At 37.7% G+C, this 20,867-nt stretch overlaps 1 protein-coding gene across 5 annotated transcripts in view; it reads left to right on the top strand.

Annotated features, from left to right (window-relative positions):
- The window catches only part of FRY (FRY microtubule binding protein), a 505,098-nt gene that overhangs the window by 177,961 nt on the left and 306,270 nt on the right, over positions 1-20,867 (top strand). Inside the window, exon 1 of one of the 5 annotated variants that reach the window (XM_027877680.1) lies at positions 15,033-15,160. The exons of the other annotated variants lie outside the window; for them this stretch is intronic. Within the exon in view, the coding sequence (XP_027733481.1) occupies positions 15,091-15,160 (70 nt within the window). The 5' untranslated portion in view covers positions 15,033-15,090. Of the gene's footprint in view, positions 1-15,032; positions 15,161-20,867 lie in introns of those variants that run through there. 5 annotated transcript variants of the gene reach the window in all.

Below are 20,867 nucleotides of genomic sequence, written 5' to 3'. Positions count from 1 at the left end.
GGGAGAAAAAAGGTCAGCCACTATTAATGGAGAAGAAGGATGAGTAATCTTGGTAATGTAGAAATAATGTTGAACATTGTAGTAACCAGAGTTGGGCAGCCTCTCCGATTTGATTTTTTAAAATATATGCTGTTGCAGTGATGAGCATATTGTTCTTTTGGCTCTGCTCTCTTCACTCTTCTTCACTTCCTCAGTCTTTTCACGTTTGTCTGAATTGTTCACATTCATCATTTCTTTCAGTACTATTTCATTATATTCATATAGCATATTTTGTTCAACCATTTCCCAACCATTGGATCCCTGTTTTTTTTATTGGTTTTTTTTTTAATTTTTAGGCAATTGGAATTAAGTGACTTGCCTATGGTCACACAGCTAGTAAGTGTCAAGTGTTTGGTCTGAGGCCGAATTTAAACTTAGGTCCTCCTGACTTCAGGGCTGGTGCTCTATCCACGGATCCCTATTTTGCTCCCAGCTTTTTGTTATGCTACTATTAACACTTCTGTACACACAGGTCTTTTCTTATTGCCAGTAATCTCCTTGGGATATAATCCCAGTAATGGGATCTTTCAATCAAAAAATGTAAACATTTCAGTAACTTTTCTTACATAATTCAAAATTATTTTTCAGAATTCAACCAGTTTGCAGCTCCACAATCAGTGAATTCATGTTCCTATCTTCCCACAGCCCTTGTAACAATTAATTTCCCCCTCTTCTCACCCCCCCTTTTTTTTTAGCAATCTTGTTAGTTTGATGAGTATGATGTGCTACCTCATGATAATTTCAATCTCCTTTTCTCTGATTAATAACTTTCAACATTTTCAAGTGGTCAGTGATTATACTTCTATTTTTAAAAACTATTCATGTCCTTTGACCCCTTTCCTTATGCAGAAGGCACTCTTATAGATTTGCATCAGTTCCCAATAGGTTTTAGATGTCAAACTCTTTTCAGAGATATTTAACATATATTTTTTTCCTTAGGCTGTATTTTTTCTTCTGATTCTAGTTGCATTGATTTTGTTTGTGCAAAAGCGATTTCTTTTATCCTTTGTCTGGCTAATTATGCCTGCTTTCCATAATTGTGAAAGATATAAACTTCATTCTTATCTAATTTTCATGATGTAAACTTGTTTTTATTTAGATTATTTTTCTACTTAGAATTTATTCAACAGTCTAAGATGCTGATCTAATCTTTTTTTCACCAGACTACTTTCCAGGTTTCTCAGAAGTTGTTGTCAAATAACTAGTTCCCCAATAGTTACTTTTTTCCCTTGTTTTTATTATTTCTCTTGACGTTTTAGCCTTTTGTTTCTCTAAATGAATTTTATTTCTTTAATTATTCCATAAAGTTTCCCTTTGATAATTTTATTGACATAACACCTAATCTTTAATTTGGGTAATATTTTTTTTTTACTGTAAAACAAGAACATTTTGCCTTCTCTTAGCTTACGTTTATTTCCTCAATTTCTTTGTATTTTATTATTGCTAGATCTTGCATTTCTAGAACTATATCAAATAATAGAGACCAGGGACATCCTTGCTTTACCCCTGATTTATTAGATCATGAAATCATAAATATAAAGATCTTATTGAAGGACGAAACCTTAGGGAGCATTTGGTCCAACTCTTCATTTCATAGATGAGCAAACTGAGACCCAAAGAGGTTATAACTTGTCCAGGATTATACAAGTATTCAGTAACAGAACTAGGATTCAAACTCAGGTTTTATTGCTCCAAATTTAGTGCCCTATAGCATAAGAAGGCTTCCATAGTTTCTCTTTTATAAATAATGATGGTTCCTGGTTTTAGACAGAAGTTTTCGGTCACATGAAGGAAAAGTCTTTTTCTCACTGTGCCTTTCAGTGTTTTTGAACACAAATTAGTACCGTATTTTGTTGAAGCCTTGCTTTGTCACTTTTATGGATATAATCGTGAAATTGTTATTTTTGTTTTTGTCTTGCATTTAATAAAAGTTTGTGGGATTGAATTAATTTGTTACATTTGTAGTTTTTTCTAATTTTGTATCATCTTTGCATTCATGGTATAAATCTTACCTGGTCAGAATGAATAATTTTTAATCTACTGCTACAGGCTCTTTGCTGATATTTTATATAATATATTTGTGTCAATAGCTCTTGGTAATAAGCCCATAGTTTTCTCATTGCTTTCTCTCCTTGGTTGGGCACTCAGACCATATTTGGCTCATAGAAGGAGTTTGCAAAGGTCTTTCCTTTTTCTATTCTTGGGAACAGTTTATGTGGCATAGGTATTTTATAGTTCTTTAAATAAATTTATTTTTAAATTTTTAGTTTTATTGGCATATTTTCTGATAGTTGTCATTATTTACTCTAGTCATTGTGAATTCCTCTTCTCATTTTTTATGTTGGTAATTTGTCTTTTTTCTTTCTCTTTTCATAAATTCAAATTAGCTCGATGGAATTGTAGAGCATTAGACTTGGGAGTCAGGAAGGCCTGAGTTCTGTCTCAGACACTTACTGTCTGACACATACTGTCTGTATGACCCTAGGCAAATCACTTAACCTCTCTCAACCTCAGTTTCCTTATATGTTAAATAGGAATAATAATAGTACCTCCCTCAGAAGGATCTTAAAAGGATAGAGAATAGCATATGTAAAGTACTGTACAAATGTTAAAGTGCTATATAAATGCTATTAGTATTTTTAATGATTTATTTTAGTAGTTCTTTAATTCTCAAAATGCATCACTTATAATTTTTGCAAGGATATCATAGTTTGTAGCCATTATTATCCATTATTAGTTTTGCAGATTTAGAAACATCTTCGTTTATGACCAAAATTTTACGCACAGGTGCCAATTTTCCTTTAAGCAGAGCAAAGCAATTTGATACATACCTCATTAATTTTTACAAAATAAAGCAAACTATCTATTCCCTACACTTTATTATCCCTAATTGATTTTTTCTTCCCAGGTCAGTTACCTCTCAACAACCAGACAGAGTATGCCTAAGGAATGTCAATTATTTCTAGTACTGGCTTTGTTAAAACATAATTGGAAAAATAAATTTGTTGCTAAAGCATTGTACAATTCATTCCAAAGCCATCTACTGCTTCGCATTTTTTGTGACACTCGCTGTTCGTCTGTAGCATACAAAATCAAAGCTTGATTGTATCCCTAGATGGCGAAATAATCAGGTGCTAAGGAGTGGTATCTCTGATTTAATATGACCTACCCAAAGTTACACTTTGGCAGAGTACAAAGATCATAGATCAAAGGGTCACACAATTACAGTCTAACGGTACCTCAGAGTTCATCTAGTCCAAACCTTTTTTATTTTACAGATGGGGGCACTGATGTCCAACAAACTGAGTGACTTGCCTTGTTCACACAAGTAGTAAATGGCATAACTGGTGTTTGAATCCACTTCCAAATCCAATGTGCTGTCTATAACATGAAGGAAAATGGCGGAATCTTGATTCCTGATACAGTAATCTTTGTAACTGGGTAGCATTACATATCCATGAGAAAAGCCTTCGAGGCAGTTATTTAACTTAAATCAAGTGATAAGCCTGACCTTAATAAACAGAGCCAGTTCTAGGCAGCTAGGTGGCACAGAGGAAGACTTGAGTTCAAATCTAGCCTCAGACACTTAGCTGTGTGACCCTGGGCAAGTCATTTAACCTTATTTACCTCAGTTTCCTCACCTGTAAAATTAGCTAGAAAAGGAAAAGGCATACTATTCTAGTATCTTTGTCATGAAAACCCCAAATGGGGTCACAAAGAGTCACACCCAACTGAAATGACTGAACAGCAACCACTTTCTATGCAATGTTGGTAGGAGAGGATAACATGGGATAATTTTATTATTTTTATAAACATATACATTTTTAATTCCAGAAGACTCCACATTCCCTGGCATATAAGTATTTTGTGAGGAGTCGGGTTGTAAGTGTTACACTAGAAATTTGCAATCTCTCTGGCAGACTGTGACAGAGAAAAAGGCACAACCTTCAAACGCAGGGAGTTGTGTTTTTAAACTTTGCCTAGGATGCAAAAATTCTTGGTCCCAGCTCTACGATGTATCTTCTCCTCTCCTCTCTCCAACCTCACTAGTTATAGAAATTTACATTTCAATAACTGACTAAATTATGTGGACACATTAAAGGGAGAAAATTGTGAGTCCCTTAAGCCCAATGCAATTTATTTTTACCTATGGAATTAGTACTTGAGTGCTGGGCAGAGGCCACCTAAGTGGAAAGAGCACTGGAACTGGAGGAAAAAACTCTGATATCCAAGACCATGTGCCCCTGGATAAGTCACTGAACCTTTCTCAACCTCAGTGACTTTATTTGTTCAACAGAAGTAATAGCAACTACTTCACCTAGTTTTTGTGAGGAGGAAATATATATATATATATATATATAGGTATGATGTACATATATGTGTGTATATATATTATATATAGACATGTGTATGGTGCTTTGCAAACCTTAAAGCACTATATGTTTGCTATTAATATTAATATTATTTCAACAAACCTAACCCTAAATTGAACTTAGATTAAGATCTTACTATTCAGTCATGTTAATGAAGCTTTGCTGAGTTCCCCACTCATCAACTGGTGCCTAGCACAATGCCCTGCTAGAGATGGTAGTTTGTAAATGTTTATTTAATTAACAGTGCCCATGGCCATATATCTGTCTATGTTGTAGTCTGAGCTCCTGAGGTTTATGCAGTCCTTAACTGGCATATAATTCAGTGTCATGTGGAGTTGCATGTTTATACTTAGACTTTGTTTTTTGGTGATGGTGTGAGAATATTATAGCATTATGCTTATAGACAGTTTTGTGTTATTAAGAATTATGCCTTTTGGTAGTCATATTTTATAAATACTGAAAATTGATTAAAAAAATAAAATTTAATGCAGACATTTAAATATTGTTTTAAAATAAATAAAAGTTTTATCGTTGTCTTTTGTTTTAATATTACTGTCATTTCTGGATACTGCCTTCCCTGGCTTTCTTTAAGTCCCAACTAAAATCTCATCTTCCACTAGGAGCTTTTCCCGACCCTTGTTAATTCTAGTGCCTTTCTTTTATTAATTATTTCCTATTAATCTTGTATATAGTTTGTACTTATTTGTTTGCTTGTTGTTTTTCCCATAGTCAGCTCCTTGAAGACAGGGACTGTCTTTTGCCCCTTTTTTAAAATCTACTGTACTTGGAATTGGCAGCTAATTGGTGCAGTGAATAGAGTGCTGGACCTGGAGTCAGGAAGACTCATCTTCCTGAGTTCAGATCTGGTTTCAGACACTTAACTAGCTGTGTGACCTTGGGCAAGTCACTTAACCTTGTTTGCCTCAGTTGGAATCTCTGTGGTGGACGATGACATAGAGAAAGGCACAATCTTCAAACACAGGGAGCTGCCATTTTTAAACCTTTAACCTCACTGTAAAATGAGCTGGAGAAGGAAATGACAAATCACTCCAGTATCTTTACTAAGAAAACCCCAAACAGGGTCACAGAGATTCAGGCCTCACTGAAAAACAATGCAACAACAAGTGCTTAGCATAGCACCTGGTCTATTAAGTAGGCACTTAATACGTTTTTATTGATAGCACTGTCATCTTACTCTACACTTTCCCCATACTAAGCACTCTCTCGTGACATAAACAGTTAAGGAAAATCAATGGACATAGAAACTTTGTCTGGAAGTGTATGTAGCATTCTGTATCCATAGTCCTCCACTTTTCTATTAGAAGGAGGGAGTTCTATTTCATCATCTATTCCCTGGTACACATATATTAACCATTATTACTCAGTACGTTGCTTCCTTTTAATGATCTCTTAATTCACGTTACTGTGGTCATTGTTTTCCTGGTTCAGCTTATTTCATTCTCTATTACTTCATGCTTCATCACTTTATGTTGTCCTATATTTTTCTGGAATTCTTCATGTAATCATTTTTTCAGGTACAGTAATATTCCATTGTATCCACATACCACAGTTTGTTCCACTACTCCCTAGTCAGTGGGTACCTACTTTGTTCTCCTATAAATAATTTCCTATGTATGAAGCTCCCTTTTTTAAAAATCTTTAAACTCCTTAGAGGATAAGCCTAATAGTGGAATCAGTGGATGGAACTTTTCTGCTGCATATCACACAGCCAAATATGTTAAGAGATGGGATTTGAACCCACATCCCCACATCTTCCTGACTCCAGGAGCAGAATTAATATAACTCTAGAGGGAATTCTCCTTATTCTCCCCACCCTCTCACCCCACCCCACCCCAGCTTGTACAACTAGTCAGAATTTACCCCTGATCTTTGCATTAGGATAATCTCTGTAATCAGCATAAATACATAGTCCTAGTGGCTGGAAGCATCTGCATTTGAGCCAAAATATGTAAGAAAAAAGTATGTGGAGCAGTAAATTATTTTTATTTGCAAATGTTTCTCATGTAAACATTTCCAAAGCTCTCAGGAATCTGTTTTCATAAATATGATTGCTTGTGTGTTGACTTTTTTGGAAGGTGAGAAGAAAGAAGAAGGGAAAGGGGAGGAAGGAAAGCCAGGATTCCTGTATTTCATGTTTGACTTCTCCTGAAATAAATGATATCTGGTGCTATTTCACTTTTTCTGTATATTTTTTGGAATAAGCCAGAGCAGCACACATTGTGTTTTTAAAATAGATCAAAAGAGCAATTTCTGATTTATCTGGACACATTGTTTTCTAAGTTCTTTCTAAAATACCCCTGATTTTACTAGTTTTAAAAACAGCAACAATAACAACCCCTACCAAATCCACCCCTCACCAATATGCTTTGTCATCACTCATCTTGGTTGCTATCTTTCTAAATCAACCCTTTTTCTATTTGATGTGGTTTGGAAAGTCCTCTTATTAAGACATATCCTATAACATTATCAATATAGTACACTTAATGATATTCTCCAACTTAATGATCAAATATGAATCTCCTAGCCACGCATGTATCAAGTCAGTTTCCCCTACGTTAAAGGATTTCGTTTCTTCCCAAGTCTTTAAATACCACCCCAGATAGAAAATACTGTACTATCCCTGTGTATATCCTCTATGTGAATTGTGAAAAATACTTTTACATGCATATACACATAAACTCTTTTTTGCAGCAAATTGCAGCAGATGCTATGTTCTACATGAATGTACTCTTATAACCAGGTTGGAAAGCATGCAGAACTTGGAATCACAGGACCTAAGTTTGAATCCTAGCTCTGAGACTTACTACTTGTGTTGACTTGAGGTAACTCACCTAACCTCATTGGGCCTCAGTTTCCTCATCTGAAAAATTGTTTGTTGTTCGTCATTGGAGTCCAGTGGCAAGACGGAGGTCAGGACGACTGGAAATGACCCCAGATGCAGTGGGAGACCCTGGCCTTTTTAAGCTAAGGTCTTTCCCAGGTCTTAGTTTGTCTGAGGCAACACCTATTCAGTGATTAAAGGTTAGGTAATAACTGAGGCAAAAGATGACCTAGTTTGCCTTCGCAGAAGAATCAATCTGGGGCTGAGCATATGACTTTTCAGGTTCCTTCTATATTATATTTTTGTATATATTTTATATTATTTATATTTAATATATTGTATTATGTATTTTATAATATATTATAAAATACTGTAACATTCAATCAATTCTTATCAAATAAGGAATCATTCCCCAGGTAATTTATTCCCTTCTGCAAGAAAACTGCCTCTATGAATGCAGCTCAGCAACTGTTCTCCAGCTTATAGCCTTACAGTAGAGAGTTGTATGAGGCATTGAGAGGTTACATGAGTTGTCCAAGGTCACACAGACAGATATGTCAATCGATGGGTCTTGAACCCAGGTCTTCCTGACTCCAAGGCCAGCTGTCTATCCACTATGTCTTGCTACTTCTCAAGGCATGTGTGCAAAAACCATATACAATGTTATTATGATATATGAAGAATAAAATAAACATGTAAAGTGTCATACAAAGTCTTGCAGAGCAAATCAAACAACATAAAAACAGCATATATACTGACTATACCTACATTAACAGCAACAAAACCTACTCAGAAGAAAAAGTTCAGAAGCAAATAATATATTATTATTATTATTCTGTTAAAGTTTATATATGGAAAGGAATATATGTTTCCTTTTTGTCAAACTATAGTTTATGGTTATATATTATTTAATATCTTTTTGTTTATTTGAGATTTTATTGATAGTTATTCATGTCAAAATATTTTCTCACAAATAAATATAACTACATGTAATCAAAAGCAAATGTGTGATAAATTCCCTCAAAGAGGAGCAAAAAAAATTTGGTAGGAAATCAGAGGCCAAAGGAAGTACCATTTGAGCTGGTGGGAGTTTGACAAGTAGAGATACAAAGCAGAGAGAACTCCCTATATTGGGGCATGGCATAAGGAGAGGTACGGGGACAGAAAAGCACAGGGAATGGTTGGGGGATGGGGAGTCATTAAGTTTGTTTGGAACTTAGGGTATCTGGAAAGACCAGCAGATTAAGTTGGAGCCAGATTATAGAGGACTTTGAATGCCATGCCTTGGAGTTTGGATTTTTCTTCAGTAGGTTCTAGAAAAAAGTTCTTGAATAGGAAAGTGACGTGATTGAGACTGTGGTAGTGGCTGAATGTAGGATGAATTTGAGAGACTAGACATGGGTCCATTTAGGAAAGTATTGCAATAGTCCAGAAGAGAGGCCTTGAAATGGGGCAATAGGGGTGGGAAAGAAAAAGAAGAACACATGCCTAAGTCACTTCAAAACAGGAGGTGAGAGATAGTGGTACCCAGGTACAAAAGGTAAGGGAGAATACAGAGTTTAAGACCACTTTCAGATTTCCAGCTTAGGTGGCTCAGAGAAAGATGGTTACATTAAGACAACTAGGAAAGCCAAAAGGAGGATCTGCTTTTTTTCTTTTTGGTGATGCAGTCAAGGTTAAGTGACTTGCCCAGGGTCACACAGCTAGTAAGTGTCAAGTGTATGAGATCGAATTTGAACTCAGGTCCTCCTGACTCCAAGGTCCGAACTCTATCCACTGTGCCACCTAGCTGCCCCAGGAGGATCTATTTCTGCAGAAGAAAATAGCTTAGTTTTAAATATATTACTCTTGAGGTGCTAAATAAATACATCCCCCCCCCAGAATAAATAAATAAATACATCCAAATGGAAATAACTCAGTAGTTCCTTTCTTGACACTGTCAACCACCCTCTTCTCCTAGATACTCTGTCATTTCTAGGCTTTCATGACACTGTTCTCCGCTGGTTCTCCTTCTGTCCCGTTAGGTCTCAGTCTCCTTTTCTGGATCTTCATCCATATCACATCCTCCAATTGTTAGTGTTTCTCAAGATCTTTTCCAGGCCTTTTTCTTTTCTCCCTCTATCCTTTCTCAATAATCACATCAGCTTCCATGGCTTTAGTTATCATCTCTATGCAGATGACTCACAATTATCTATGCAAATATCTACATATTTTATATGTGTGTTTGGGTATTCAGCCATAGCCTGCCTCCTGAGCTTCAGTCCCTCATCACCAATTACCATCACCAATGTACATTTCAAACTGGATGTCCTAGAGACATCTCCAACTTAACATGACCAAGAGTGAGCTCATTCTGTTTCCCCTTAAGCCCTCTTCTCTTTCAAATTTCCCTATTTCTGTTGAAGATATCACCATCTTTCCAGTCTTCCAGGTTTATAACCTCAGCTTTATCCTTGACACATGGCTCTCCCTCACCCCTCACATTCAATCACTTGTCAGATTTTGACATTTTTACCTCCAGTGTCTCTCACATCTGACCCATGCTTTCATTTCACTCAGCTACCACCTTCCTTCAAGCCCTCATCCCCTCTCGGCTGGATTATTGCAAGAGGCTCTTTCCATGCCTCGAGTCTCTTACCATTCCAGTCCATACTCCTTTTCCATCCAAGTAATTTTTCCTTAAGTAGAGATCTGATCCTATGACTCTCCAAATCAATCAAGTCCAATGGCTTCTAATTTCCTTTAGGATAAAATATAAAACTGTTTAGATTTTAAAGTCCTCTGCAACCTGGCCCTATTGTATATTACTCCCCCTCTTCCACGCAGTAATTCAGACAGATTGTCTTCCTCTCTCTTCCTCAATCATATCTGTGTACTGGCCTTATCACATGCCAGGAATCTCCTCCATCCTTACCTCTAACTCACACAGGCTCTCTTTCCTTTAAGACATAGCTAAGATTGACACAGGTAGTTAATCCTGCAAGTTTGTCAGCTCCTTTCAGATTGGTTTCTTGAAACTCAGTCGTGCTCCAGGGCAGAGTTTGAGAAAGAAGTCAATAGAATGTTCGTCTACATGTAAGTCTTTCCCTAGTCTGAATTTATCTTCTTAGAAATTGTCAACCATGGTCATTTTCTTGACTGTGGTCATGAGCTCATGTAAACAAATTACTTCCTTTCCTGTACCTCTGGAGCATACTGGGCACTTTCTTAGCTCTCTATCTTTTCGTGGTGTCCGCTTCCATGCCACAGACCTTTACCCCTTTTCCCCTCCCAACCATTGCTTCAGTATCTCTTTTTAGATCTAAATGTAAACCTTTTGTTTCATTCAAGCCTGTTTGACAGGGTTATAAGAATTATATTCTCCTTTTGGTTCAAAACAAGACCTGTGTTCTTGTTATTTCTTTTAAAAATGCTAACCCTAATTACCAGACCTAGGAATGTGTACAGTATATCTCATTTCCTCATGCAAATCCAGTGCTCTTCTTTAAATAGAAATCTGTCGCCTTAGGTCCTAGAGAAACTCTTCCACCTTTCTTCAGAGTTGACCTTAAAAATCTGTCTATTTTAGCACTGAATCTCCCATTTATTATATTCTGGCAGTTGACAAATTTTCTGTTACCATTGAGTTTGGGGGCATTAAGATGGTCATGATCTCTGTGGTCATTTTTGCCACTCATCAAATGTTCAGTAAGACCTCAGCAAAGAAGGAAGAAAAGTAGTGACAGATGGGAAAGCAGGAAGCAGATCATTTCAAGAAAGCTTTCATCATTTTTTTCTCAAGTCACAAGATGGAATAGAGTCTGATTTTATTACTAAGCACTCCTTGGGCTTGTTGAGTCGTTCCTGAGTCCAGGTGCCTCTATAGTTTACTTTTTTATGACTAAAACTGCAGATAAAAGGCTAAATGTTGAATCCAGGTTGACAGCAGGTATCATTCTGTTTGATTTAGAGTCCTTTTTAGAAAGCCTTTTCTACCCTTTCATAGCAAACACCTCTTCCAAGACATCCAAGTTGAAAAAAATACATATACTGGAGAAGAATTCAGGTTTCAAGAAAAAGAATTGTGGTCTCTAACACTGATACATTCACATAAAAGACTACAAGAGGCCATTAGCAAAGTTTCTTCTAAAATGTTCTTCAGATTTTGTTTTCTGGTTGTTTTTTTTTCTTTATGACAGCTTTATAGCTCTTCAAGTGCAATTGCAAAAGAATTCTCCGCGAGTTAGTAATTCATATGAAATCCAGTTAAAACTTTTAAAGCCAGGCAGTCTTTCTTTTCATAAAACCAATGTGAGGATCTTTTCTAAAGCTGAATAAAAGAATACTATTTTGTTTATATATGTGTGTGTACATATATATATAGTATTTATATATACATATATAGCATTTTATATACTGCATATAGTATATATTTATACTCTATACATACTATATATGTGTATATACACATGTATATGTGTGTGCATATACACATACATATGCATACATATATATTCCCATCTCTGATGTATGTATACTGACTTTGAGATCCTGTCCAAGCCACTTATCCTCTCAATGCTCTAAGTAACTCTTTAAGACTGTAAGTTACAAAGAAGGTGTCAACATGCATTGGCAGGGGGTACTTCCTTATCTGGGGGTTTTCCAGGCCACAGATATCCAAATTACATTCCCTGTTCTTATGTGTATATTACCAGAAGTGTATATGCTGCTAATATTCAAAGGACATAGACTTTTAGAAATCCTCTATAGAATCTCAAAAATTCAGTTTATTTGAACACAAAGCAAAACCACAAATGTTATGAGAGTTTTACACCATGCCATGAACCTACTTCATACTGAAACTGGAGGAGAAGAAGGAAGTCCTTATTGAGCCATTGGTCAGACATCAAGTTCAACATATGTCCCGGACAACTTTTCCTTCCCTTTCTTAGATGAGATGTTACAGTGCAAAAACTTCAAAATCCTTATTTCATCTAAACAACTCTCATATTGAAAGCCCAGGTGAGAAAATGAATTTGCCCTCGGCTGAAGTGTTTGGGGTTAAACAGAAGTCAATCTGGTCACAAATTTCATGAATTTATGTACATACACACACATCAATGGAGTTGTGTTTTGTTTATTCAAGGCTTTTGCTTTGTGTAAAACGAAGAATTTAATAAAATTTGTCCCATCAATAAAGGGCATTTCAGGACTTCCCTTCTTAATGGATGTTTACATTGTATTTGGGGCAGCTAGGTGGCGCAGTGGATGGAGTGCCAGGCCTGGAGTCACAGAAAGACTCATCCTCCTGAGTTCAAATTTGGCAACAGACATTTACTAGCTGAATGATCCTGGGAAAGTCATTTAACCCTTTTGCCTCAGTTTCCTCATCTGTAAAATTAGCTTGAGAAGGAAATGGCAAACCAGTCTAATATCTCTGCCAAGAAAGTCCCAAATGGGGTCACAAAGAGTAGGACATGACTGAAAAATGACTGGAAAACACCACATTATATTTCCTGTGTTATAATGGTGTGGCACTCCTTCCATCCCCAGAAGTTAATTTACCAAGTTGCTTGTAGCAAAAAAAGACAGCACAACACCTGGCCAACCTTCTGGTAATGTCTTTTATATGTACATTGTTATATGCGTAGGTATATAGGCATGAAGTGCAGCCTGGCATAGTGGGTAGAGAACCTACCTTAGAATCAGGAAGGCCTGGGTTCAAGTTTTGTCTCAGATACGTACTGGCTATGTCACCCTGAGTAAGTCATTGCCCAGTGCCCCAAGTCACTATCTAAGACTGTAACAGACTAAGTTGCTGATGCACTTTGATGAAGGCAGTTTCCATACTTAGTCTCCTACATCAATGAAAGCACAAATTCAGAGCCAAAAATAGATAAATAAAATTAAATACACATATACATGTGATCTTGACTTGTGCTTTTGTTGGGAACTCCTAGTATGGAAACTTCCTTCACCAGTGTAGACCAGCAACCAACTTGTAACTTAAAATCTTAGTTACTTGGGGTACTGAGAAGTCATACAGCCAGTACCTGTCAGAGTCAGAGTTCCAAGCCCAGCTTTCTCTCCACATTGCTTCTCAGTTAATGATGTAGCTTTATAAAGTACACTCTGTATTTTCCCTTTCCTTGCTTTCTAGTATGAATTCCTATCCTCCAGGTCTTTATTTTTATATGTATTTGTTGGAGACAAGGATTTGCCCAGTTTTTGCTATGTTGATAAGTCATGCTCATCATTTTTAGAACATTTTGATTTCTTTGACTGGAAAACCTTTTAATGATGAAAGCACTGAGGTAGTGTGCAGGCAGACAAAATAGAAAATCCACTCTTTATTTATCTTATTTTTTTAGGGTTAGTGGCTAAATCCTGTCTACAGAAATGTAGCCAGTCATTACTAAAGTACAATGCCCTTTTTTTTTAATCCTACTCAGGCAAGTGAAATGATAATGTGAACTACAGCTAGCTGAAATCAGGAAACCTGAGAGCAAGAATTCATGAAGTCAAAAAGCTATTGTAGGGCAAAGTAAACTGATGTTCTTGTTTCTTGCCCTCAATTATCAGTAAACTAAATAAATAAATACATAAATAAACGAGCTTTGGGACGATTAGAAATGAAAGGTTTGTGAGACAGATCCCTTGCGGTGTGGCATGCAGTGAAATTGAATAAACCCACAGAATGAGCAGGAGAGAGAGAGAGAGAGAGAGAGAGAGAGAGAGAGAGAGAGAGAGAGAGAGAGAGAGAGAGAGAGAGAGAGAGAGAGAGGAGAGAGAGAGAGAGAGCTTCTCCATCTAGTGCCCGGTGAGCCACTGTGGCTGTTTCTCTCAATGATCGATTTTCTTAGGGGAGGGGGGGTGGGGAAGAGTGACATAAAGTGAACATTTGATTGTGGCCGAGCAGGAGTTAAAAAAATAAAACGTGAAGAAGAAAAAAAGCCCATGGAAAAATTGTCTTGTTCCCAATGTGCAAATGCTCGCGACCTACTCTCCTGCATCTAGGCTGACGGATGGATGGGGCTTTTTAAACGTCACTGCAACCAGATCCACGGGTGCAGCTTCTGCTTTACCGCAGAGTGATGCAGTTGTGTATAATTCAGCATGTGGTGCCTGGAAACAGGCTGAGGGGGAAGTAGCTGACCAGAGGATGCTTGCGATGTGCAGGCGAGGCTTTTCTGAAGCGGAGGGAGAGAGAGAGAGACCCACCGAACCTGGGAAATTCCGCCAGCTGCAGAGAGGGAGGAGACGTTTCTCAGGGAGGCTTCAAGTTGATACTGTGAGGAGGGGAAGGAAGGAGGTGCTTGGAGCTGGGTCACTCAGCCTCCCGGCCTCTTAAAGGGAAGCAGTTTGGACAGGGGGGGAGGCTGCACCCTGAGAGAAGCCTAGCTAGCTAGAGCCCTCCCCTCCTCTTCTCTCCCCAACCCCCAATCCCCCTTCCTTGAGAACATTGCATAGTGTGCAGATAGCAACTACTCGGGGGGCTGTACCTGTCTGAAACGGAGCATGTGGACAGGCAGCAGGCATCTGGGGCCGTGGCAGCCCAGCAATGCAAACAGCAGCAGCTTTTGAGGGGCTGCAGGGGGAAACAGAAACCCAATAAAACTCAGTCCAGGAGCTGAAGGAGGAGCAGAGGCCAACCATCGCCAGCTTTTTAGCCTTTTCTTAGTATTATTTTTTAATGAGGATTACCTGCCAAGGAGGGAAGAAGCAGATCTGCAGAGCCTTCATTTCCTCTCCTGACCTCTAGTTTACATCACTAACTGGTGACAGTCACATCTCCATACACAGTACCTGCCACTTCAGCTGCTCAGAATCATAGAAGCGTCTTTGTATGCTGCAGACATGGCTAGCCAGCAGGATTCAGGCTTCTTTGAAATCAGTATCAAATATTTACTGAAATCCTGGAGCAATAGTGAGTAGTAGAAAACTGATTTCTTTTTCATACTGTGGAATGTTTGCTCAATAATGTGGGTAACTCAGATAATGAAATCCCAAATTGGGTTTGGATACTGTTATTGCAAACCCAGGAAGTTTTGAATTTTTTTTTTATTTTGCTTACATCTGTTGTAAAAAAAAATCAAGATGTCAGAGATTTAAATAGCTTTCATTAAGTGAAAAGGCTGTAATGGGATTACACTAGATTTTGCTTGATTAAATTTTCAAGTTAGACTTGCTATCAGACTCCCTGGTACATCCAATACCATGCATTCCAGGCAGCATTTCCTGCCTTGATGTTTATTTGATTTGTTCAGGCTTTATCTAAATATTTTGTGAAGTGCTGTTTAATCAAAGGGGTGTGGCATGGCTCTGCCAGTACTTTGTAATTATTTTATTATGGCATTATTGTCTAAGGAAAACGTACTTGACATTCCCAAATCTGAGATTCATCATTTTGAGAATAGAAGGCTATTTGCAGATTCATTTTCTCTATCTTGCCACTTTATTTGATATTCAGACTCCTGTGTGGTACCAAAATCGAAGAGAAGAAATTCTCTCCCCATACTAAAAAAAAAAACCACCCAGGTATTTTCATGGTTTAGATAGGGAGCCTTGTAAAATGTAAACAAGTGAGATTCAAATGCTTCCCCATTTATTATAATATTAGCATACTGTAGATTGTAGAGTTATATTCTGAGCCTATCTAAAGATTTTCAGGAATGTGGTATTTCATAAAAGAAAATCTTCAAACCTTTGTGATGCTAGAAGATGTAATCAAATCAAAATCAGGCCTTCAGGTGATCCATGATGCCATCTATTTTTGTCTGGAGTTTAGAAAGATAGTGTCTTGTCTCTTACCAGAAGGCTTTGTGCTTGTTTTGGTCAGAGGACCAGCAGAAATTTTATACCTCTTAACAAAACCATGCTTCATAACTAGGCACAGTTTGGAATGCAAAACAATGTCTCCTGGAAAATTCTAATGTTGGATTACGTACGTGCTAATGATCATAGGATCTACAATTAATTATCCTCTACACAAAATAATGTGTGGCAATGATTAACCCTGTGCAAGCAAAACCTATGGAGAAAATCCTGTGGTTTAATCACTAAGAAAAAACGAAAGCATTTCTACCTGGAAGACAGGCTGGGATATGCATCTCTAAATGATATTCATAGAGACCATTTTTTCCAGATCATTTTGTACTACTCAGTTCACTATAGGACTCATCTGTAGCAGTTTTTCTACCATGAGGGCAAAAACCATTTGGGAATAATACTGTTACCCAAACATCATTGCTTTATTTATTCTCATAGTAAACCATTTAACTCAGATTCATCATCAGTGTTATATACATTGTTCCTAAAGATGAGTCTTGGGCTACTTTTTGATTAATTTAAATAAATAGGATAGTAAAATGCTTTGTGACACTGACATAACAGTAGATACCCCAAAACTGATTGTTATACCATAAAAAGAAAAAAATTATTTGTGGTTTTATTCTCAATGTGTCTTATTTTAGTCCTTATTAGAATATTCCCAAAACAAAGGCCAAATTCTACTTTTCCTCCCATATTTTTGTCATCACATAATTATAAGTAAAGTGATGTTGTGACAATACTCAGAGCAATGGGATTTGTTTAAAAATCTCTCTCTTTCTCTGTGTGTCTGTCTATCTGTTGCTGTCTGTCTGTCTCTGTCTCTCTATTTTCAGATTCATTGCACAGTAGATTCTACTGATCATCCCATTCAGTCCCTCAGTCTTGTCTTTTTTCACTCCAGGAAATGTTTTTAAATGATTTGTGTATTTCTCTATCAAAAGCATAGGTTATAACATTACTCAAAACACTGTGCAACAGCTCGCCTTCTCTATTACACAAGAGTAAAATGGACATTTCTCTGATCTTTCTTTGTAGACAGATAGGTTTCTTAGCTCTTGCCTAAAAGAGAAAGAGGAAATAAAGTCTTTACCAAGTCTTTCTCAAGCTTGTTGCAACACTAACCAGCTTATAGCCCAGGATGAGCTTGCTTACCCAATTTTACTTACTTTTCAGTGACTGGGAGATAAAGGAATTTGTCTGTTCAGAAAACATGGTAAAACACAGAAGCCCCAGGGCTTGAAACTGCTGTGTTTAACCTGGTTTGGGGGAAGCACCGTAGTATATGTAGCTGCCACACTTGCACATGCATGCCTCACATCATATTTTAGGGAAGCTATGGGGCCTGCCCACATACCTGAAAGAAGAATCAGCTCTCTAATTATGTTACAGTAGTAATACCTGCAGAAGTGCAATTAAAAAGTAAACAAACTATATGTTCATAATTGATAGCATGTCAGAAAGGTGGTGGTAGAAAAGTTGATTCCATAAAAGTTTCCAGCTTGAGATTTCGATTAAACTGGCACAGAGTGGAAAGAGCATTTGTGTCCATGTATCTGCATTTGCCTCTTCCTGAGAACAAGTTCATTAAATTAGGCATTACCTGCCACAATGTATTAGTTTTCTACACAGAGCATTCACTGTGTGACTTTCTCTTCCTCCTCTAAAAGCTGGAGCTGCTTTGTCCTGTATCCCTTTGATCAAGGTGTGATACCTGGATAAAATGTTCTCAGTACTCACAAATATTATTTCACCATTACATTGTTGTTGAGTCTCTCTCTCTCTCTCTCTCTCTCTCTCTCTCTCTCTCTCTCTCTCTCTCTTTCTCTCTTTCTCTCTCCCTCCCTCCCCCTCCCTCTAGTTTTCTCTCTTTCTCTGTCTTTTCCCTCTACACTCTTCCCCAATGTACACACACACACACACACACACACACACACACACACACACACCCTACACTTTTCTGTGTGTATATACCACAGCTACCTGGATTAGTCCCTTTACCTAGAATGTCTTCTTCTTTCCTCCTCTTCTCTTCATCACGGTTTAAAACTTTCTTTTCCCTTCTCTACTTCACATCTCTTCAACCTGCCCAATGAACACTAAATAAAGCAGGAGGCCTCCATAGGCAACTAACATAGTGCAGTTGAAAGAATGCTGGATTTGAAGTCAGATGATCTGGGTTAGAATCCAGCTGTGCTACTTACTTGTGTGACCATGGGCAGGTCACTTCAGTTTCTTCTTTAAAATGAGAAGTTAGACAAGATGATCTCCAAGGTCACTCTTAGCTCCAAATCTGTGATTTGAAGCGGCTGATAATAACAAGAATCCTTGCTGTTTGACACCCCCCCCAGTCCACTTTCCAGTTAAACGTTTTTCTTAGGCTAATATTAAAATGAGTTTGTCTTCTCTTAACACATCCCAACTAATGAAGGGCGGGTTATGGGAGAGGAAGTGGTTTAGAAGTGATGTGGATAACAGTTTTAAACCAGCTTGGACTTTAAAATGTACTGTAGAAAATCTACAGGTACGTAACTCAAAGTTGTATTTATGTCCTTTTGTACTTAGGAATATGTTGCTTTGTATTATCTTTAATGTTGGTTTATTGGTGTTTTGTCTCTCCCAACTCCATTGGAAGCGTATTAGGGGCTAGTCTTCTTTTTTTTCCTTCTTTTTCTTTTGTGTCCACCCATAGGTGTTAGTCATTTTAATATATGTTCATCAGTGAATGAATGAAGGTGTATTTCAAAAACTCAGCCAGCAATGCCACTTTATTCTTTCTTCCCAATGCTTCATTGTTCTTGTAAAGACTTTTCAGCTAGTCTAGTCTCCCCCCAATGGGCAAGATCTTCCAACTGGGTACAGGAATGTTTTAGAAATATATTAATTAACTCTTTCAAGGCTGGAGGGTACCATTTGGTAAATTAAATCCTACTTGTAATTTCTTTCCTTTTTTTTCCTCTTCTTTTCTTTCTTGTTTCTTTCTTCTTGCTTTTTTTTCTTCCTTTTTGCCTTCCTTTCTCTTTCTCTCTTCTTTTCTTTCTCTCTCTCTGTTTCTTTCTTTCCTCTTCAGCTTTGTGGCATGAAAAAGTTAATGTGCTTTGCAAAGTCCAGTGTGCCACAGGGAGGCTTCTGCCAATCAGAAGAATCTGACTCAGCACTTCTGAGTTGTGTTGTTGAGATGAGTTGTGGTGATAATAACTCTAACTCTGTTTAACCCAGAAATGGAAAATGGTGTGAGCCCAAAAGAAATCATGCTATAGGCAAGTCAAAATTGAAAATGCCATCCATTAGCAGTAGCCCCCAGGGCATTTATTTATTTAGAATATTGATGCTAATGAGACCTAAGGCATCATCTCAAGGACACTGGTAGGGAAGAGAAGGGTTTGTGAAAATTGTACAGGATGCTGAAAGTGGTTTTAGACCCAGAGCTGATTGAACAGTGGAGGAATCCAAAGAACAGGGAAGTACAAAGAGAGCATGGTACAGTGGGAAGTGCACTAGATTTGGAGCTAGAAGATGTGGATTCCAATCCTGACTTTGCCAATAGGTCATTTAGGTGACCCTGGGCAAATCACTTAAACCGTCTTCAGTTTCTTCATTTGTAACATGTCCCTTTTACCTCTCAATCGATGATCCTGAGTGATTGGCCTAAAGCTGAAGCTTGATCAAGTATTACAGCTGTATTCCCAAGAAGCCTTCACTTTCATCTCTCTTAACCCATAAGCAGCTACTTGTCACTGCCCTTGGCACTTAAGAGTATATAATAAAGATTCAGTATATGTTCACCCTCAAGTACTTTCAAATGCTGTAGAGACAGAGAAGACAGAGAAACCCATAGTGAACATAAATAGATGATAATTAATAGGTTCAATCATAGTCCATCCCTTCCTTCAGTAAGGTATGAATGCCTGTCCTGCCGAGGCACTGTGGTAAGGACTATGATTAATCCAGCTCAATTTGACAGTTATTTAATGAGTGCCTACTGGTTGCAAGGTGCTGTAGGATCAGACAGATAGTAAAGTCAGGTATAAAGGAAAAACCTTTGGATATCAATTCGGAAGACCTGGGTTTGAGTTTTGACTTTGTGGTTCTGGGCAGTTTGCCCCTCTGAACTTCACTATGCTGCTCTGTAGAATGGGGACAGTACTAACATGTGTGTTACCCACCTCATCTGGTAGTTGTGAAGATCAAATGAAATAACAGATGTTAAGCACTTTTAATACTAATGTAAGTGAATGTTAAGTGGTAGATGACAGTAAAACCATCCTGGCCTGGTGGATACAGAGCCAGCCTTGGAGTCAGGAAGATCTGTGGCATGGTGTAGTACAAATTAGATTTTGAGTTAGAGGACCTTGGTTCAAATCCTTACTTATTCACTTACTATCTCTGTGATCTTGGGTAAGTTACTCTATGTCTCTGGACCTTAATTTTCTCATCTGTAAAATGGATCTAGACTAGATGACTTTTAAGGGCCCTTCTGGCATTTAATCTTTGTACCCCTGAACCTGAGTTTAAGTTCTTCCTTTGATACTAACTAGCTTTGTAACAGTGGGGAAGTCTCTTGTGGTCCAGACTACTTAGGCTCTAGGATTATAAATTGCAGAACAGCTTCTGATCATAATTGGTGAAGGGAGTTTGCTCAACTGTACAGTAAAATCACAGGCCTGGACCAAAAAAAAAGTGTGTGTACGTATACATATACATTTACACACATATATTCACATACAAATATACATACTTGCATATGTATGTGCACGGGTGTGTGTGTGTGTGTGTGTGTGTGTGTGTGTGTGTGTGTGTGTGTG

Source organism: Vombatus ursinus, unplaced genomic scaffold, assembly GCF_900497805.2.
Source record: "Vombatus ursinus unplaced genomic scaffold, bare-nosed wombat genome assembly UNPS02014813.1, whole genome shotgun sequence".
NCBI classification, from domain to species: domain Eukaryota; kingdom Metazoa; phylum Chordata; class Mammalia; order Diprotodontia; family Vombatidae; genus Vombatus; species Vombatus ursinus.
This window is presented reverse-complemented; position numbering and strand designations above follow the sequence as displayed.